This window comes from Dermacentor albipictus, chromosome 5 (genome assembly GCF_038994185.2).
Source record: "Dermacentor albipictus isolate Rhodes 1998 colony chromosome 5, USDA_Dalb.pri_finalv2, whole genome shotgun sequence".
NCBI classification, from domain to species: Eukaryota; Metazoa; Arthropoda; class Arachnida; order Ixodida; family Ixodidae; genus Dermacentor; species Dermacentor albipictus.
Genome location: NC_091825.1, coordinates 49,129,357 through 49,134,392, shown reverse-complemented (window position 1 = coordinate 49,134,392; position 5,036 = coordinate 49,129,357). Strand labels below are relative to the sequence as shown.

At 48.3% G+C, this 5,036-nt stretch overlaps 1 protein-coding gene across 1 annotated transcript; it reads left to right on the top strand.

Annotated features, from left to right (window-relative positions):
• The first annotated feature begins 2,499 nt into the window (after positions 1-2,499).
• Positions 2,500-4,451, top strand: LOC135899177 (very long chain fatty acid elongase 7-like). The gene has a single exon (XM_065428443.1). It carries the CDS (start codon positions 2,636-2,638, stop codon positions 3,449-3,451), a length of 816 nt encoding a protein of 271 aa, XP_065284515.1. The 5' UTR covers positions 2,500-2,635; the 3' UTR covers positions 3,452-4,451.
• Positions 4,452-5,036: the final 585 nt, after the last annotated feature.

Genomic DNA, 5,036 nt, shown 5'->3' with positions numbered 1-5,036 from the left:
GTTCTGACCATTTTGTGGTCTTTAACGGAATGAATGAGGCGCGAAAAATTCCACTGTTTTGGCTGTTATTGGCGCGGAAGCTTGAATGCACAAATTCTGAGGTTTTTCGTGCCAGAACCACGACTTTATTTTGTGGCAAGCCGTAGTGGTTATCCCCAGCTTAATTTTGTTCATCAGTGGATCTTTAACGTGCCCACAATGCACGGGACGCGGGCCTTCTCGCAGGTCGTGCGAAGGAAATGCGGCCGCCGAGGCCGGGATTCGATCCCACAACCTCGTGGTTAGCTGCGCAACGCTAGCCGCTAAGTCACCGCGGCGGGTGGCGCGGAAATTTGCGAGGTGCTAAGTAATCTGGTTGTAACGCGCGCAAAAGCGGGCGTTACAATGGTGCGTGCCCACAATGTGGGATAGACCCCGACGCCTGTGGCACATATCCGGCCAAAGCCAACTAGCTCTTAAAGGTGATCGGCACGTGTTGATGATCATGGTTTCCAGAATATAGGACATGCCCACAACAGTGTAGCTTCCGAGAACCGCTGAGCACATCAAAAAATGGCTGTGGCTTAGGTAAGGTTAAGCCCAGGATGCGAAGCATACTAGCCTTTATTTTAGTTGTTGAACCACTGTTTAGCCTGGTGAACTGCTGTTGCTTGGCTATATTTGGTTCGGCTAGACGAAGAAACAACTCATGCATTACTTCTTCGCCTTCAAGAGTGGAACGCGACAGCGTTCCCGTCGACCCGCCAAGGGGTGTAAGACAATGGGCTACAGGGCAGCGACTACGCGCCCCGCATTGGACGCGGTGAGCGTCGAGCAAAGCAGCGTTCGGCGCGGCAACGAAATGTGCGCCTGAGCAAGAGACGCACGCCTTATAAACAGCGCGTTTCTAAGGCAACACCGCACTCACTAGAGGCGCTTTTGTACCGCTTTGAAGCGTTGTACTCGTGGCTCAGTGGTAGCGTCTCCGTCCCACACTCCGGAGACCCTGGTTCGATTCCCACCCAGCCCGTCTTGCAAGAGTTGAGCCAAAGCCACTTCTCCTCTGTCGTGACGTCACGGTGTCACGTGATTTCATGGTCACCGCCGCGCCTGAGGAGCTGGGTTGAGCCCTCGTAATATGCTTCGCATAAAATACAAATAAATAAATTTTAAAAAGAGAAACCCAGTGCCCTTCCACTCTGTGAAGAAAGATGGCGAGCAAAGGTGTGTATCTGGGTCCCTTGATGGTGAACTGCACCTCCACCGCAGGTCGGCCCGGCATGGTACCATCTTCGGGGTCGGCCCCCGTATGGGTAGTGCTTAACGACTGCGTCACTTCCGCTGCGGGTCGGCCTGGCATTGCACTATCTTCGGGACTTTTTTATACACGCGGACACGATAGTGGGGAAAGTAGCCTTTAACAGCTTCGCTGTAAAGACACAAGCACGTATAGTTTTTGTTTCATTGCGTAGCGCGTGTACACGACTATATGCAAAGGACAGTTTGCGCCAAAGTTGAAAAGATGAAATAGGCACATTTATAGCATTTCATTAAACACTTCATGAAAGCTTCCCTTCATATAGATTGCCAAATGTGCGTTGTATCTCAATATCTTTTTTCGTTGTTTTTATGAATGACATTGCCAACTAACAGGTTACTTCATATAGCGCAGAAGCCCGGTATTAGCGTGAGAGTAGTAGTGCTCATACATTTCGGAAAACAAAGCGCGCCACGTGCATAATGATTCATTTTTATGATTGCTTCCCGTAGAATACAACATCATCATTTCATCTCGCTCTAGATGCCTGTCTCGAAGCTTTTTGGCCAATGTCAGCCATAAAATAATAACGACATATCGTTGGCAGTTTAGCACTTTCCAACATGAGATTGCGAAACACGTTTCTGAGCGAGTCATCATGAAGTATTTCCACTGATTTATAAAAACGTTTCGATTGTATTTTAATGTCTCGCATTTAGCACTGCAGCGTCGTATAAACGGCACAGAGACGCACTTAGAGTACATAAACGCACGCGAAAAAATAAACTATTGGCACTATTCATCTAGAGAACGTCGATAATACAATTCGTGAAGTCTCTGCTTTAGAAATCGTTTCTTCGCAGCAGCATGATTCAACTACGAGACGCGCGTGAATAATATGGGCAATCTCTTTCTAAGAAAGCTGGTTCGTGACGGATATCACTGAGGATGTCCTTATATATATAGAAAGGTTCACTGTGCAATTGCGGTGTCGGTTGAAAAAATAGAAAAGGGAGAAAGAACCATGCGGTGAGATTTGGTCATGCCCTTTGCACTCACATGCGAAGTTGATTTTTTCCTCAACCCAACCGTAAACAAGGTCGAGTCGAAAGACGTCGGACCTATTCAGGGCCGTTCGGAAACAATGCATCTTGTTAATGCCAAACGACCATCGCCTATTTCCCCCTCTGTCACCAAAGGGCCCTGCGGACGAATGCGATGGCGCGGCTATTGTACTTGGCGTGCAGCCGACAATACAAACACGCGCCAGGGGACGCGTGACGCAGCGTGCGGAGAATGTGTATTTTCTCCTCGATCAGAAAAGAACCCGGGTAGGACTCCAGTTTCGTCGCCAACCAGGAGGCGTGCCACTTTCACTGTTGCACTCGAGCTGTCACGATGTCCACGAACATGACGACGGCAGCGACGACCCCGCTCGGCAGTCTGCATGACCACTACGTACAGCTTGCAGACCCGCGGACAAGCGACTGGCCATTGATGGGCAGCCCACTGCCAATAGTGACTCTCATCGGAATGTATCTGCTCTTCGCCACCCGGATCGGGCCCTGGCTGATGCGTGATCGCGAGCCTTACAATATACGAAATCTAGTGTTCGCCTATAATGTGGCTATGGTGGCGCTGAGCTTCTACTTCATCTACATCACGCTGACATACATGGGAATGCGGAATGGTCAGAGCCTGCTGTGCTGGCCGACGGACCCAAGGCCCACGGGGATAAATATGTTCTTTCTGGACAAGGCATGGTACTACATGCTCATGAAGGCAGGCGAGATGCTGGACACGCTGTTCTTCGTGTTGCGCAAGAAGACGCGCCACCTCAGCTTCCTCCACTTGCTGCACCACTCACTCGCCCTGTGGTCCGTGTGGCTCGTGCTCACGCTGGGCATCACGGGACACGTGTACTCTTTTCCACTGCTCAACTCTGGTGTACACGTTGTTATGTACGGCTACTACGCTCTTTCCGCACTGGAGCCTGCGACGCGGCCTAGATTGTGGTGGAAGAAGTACGTCACTCTGTTCCAGATCATCCAGTTCACCGCGCTTGCTCTGCACGCCCTGATACCCGTTGTCGTTGACTGCGGTATATCCCGAGTCCTGGCCTTCGTCGGCGCTCTGGAGGGAATCTTATTTGCCAGCCTCTTCACGGACTTCTACTACAGTGCGTACATCAGCCAGCGTTCGAAAACCCGTTAATTGCTCCTGAACTATGAAGTGTCAGTTTTGAGGACCCTAAAATCTGTGCGCCGCAATCTAAGGCTCGTTGATGGATATTCTAAAATTTACGTGGGAGTGACCTTGCGCCTGCTCCTTTCGTTGTAAATTTTGCTAAAAACTTGAACAGATGATAGATGTTTGTGTTTCGCCATTTGCTTTGGCCACCATGCTGCATTAGCGACCTGGACTGGTTCTGAGCGCTTCATAGGAACTTCCCTCATCTTTTGATTTGGGAGCGTGCCACATTGTTGAAACGTAGCCGTCGGAGCACTTGGTAGGAATGTAGAAATAAGGCACGGGTTAAAGTTTTCAGAGGACCTCAGACGATAATTTCGCACGAGTTCGAAGTCGCGCTTAGCTTAACATAATCAATCGAAACATCTGGATGGTCGAGTTCTGTTTTCACGTTGTCACATCATGGAAACCGTTGAGAAAATATGTGTTCTCAGGTAACAATGAAATTAGTAGAAAAAGTCCCTTTAAATTTTTATAGTATTCATGCAGTCTGAGCATGTTAGATATGTTAGATACCCTGTTGTTAGATACCTTGAAATGTCCCTCAGTATGGCGCCTGACCTGTGCGGTACTAACTTACTGAATATGAGGTATTGGGGACAGCTATTAATATTAATCAATTTTCGTGGCAGAGATGTTATGATGTTTGGCTGAATTTCGTTGAGTGATGTTTCAGGCATCGGAGCACTCGGTCAGGCAGAGTGAAAAAATCATTATCAGTTCCGAGAACGTGAATGCCTTTTCACGAAGGTGCCGTAAGAACCGACGCTTCAGTTGAAGAGTACAAAACGTTCAAAGCAAATGATCCATTCTGTCATTTCTATGGTACATGCCTGTAGGCATACTTAAGAGTGATATTCGATGCTTGTATTACGCATAAGTGCGACTATTTTCGGCGATCAACTGAAGCGAGCCCTTTTTTACATGTCCCATTGTATCCAGAATGGAGCATAATAAAACAAGTTCCGACTAATACTCAACTTGCTTTTAATTTCATTGCCAGTGGTATTAGTCATAATACTTCATGGGTATGCGTGATGAAGGAATCGAAGAATTGAAATCGCATTTGTTTCTTTTTCTCCCACAATCATTTTCTAGCTGTAAATATTTATTTATATGGTATTGTCGATAGCGCTCTCCGCCATTCTTCGTGCGCAAGAAAACAAGCCTTTTCCGCATTTCTGCGCAGTTTGTATGCACAACGTTGTGTACCCGTCATGGTGATTTATCGGCTCTGATGCTGTACTGCTAATCGCGTGGTCTCGGGATCAAATGACGATGCCGGCCGCAGCGGCCAATGTGGTCAAAATTATTTCGGAGTCCCCTATTACGGCGTCACTCATAATGAAGTCACCGTTTGGCACGTAAAATCACATATTTCAATTCTATTCCAAAGTCCGAGGAACATGGCCCACTCCACTGTGTGTTTTACTAAGGCCCAGAATACTGATTTTCGCTCGACCACCGCGATCAACCAGTGGACGCCGCTGTGGCCTCAAGCACTGCTAACGTGCGCCCTTCCGTTTGCTTCCAAGAAAGATGCGCACCG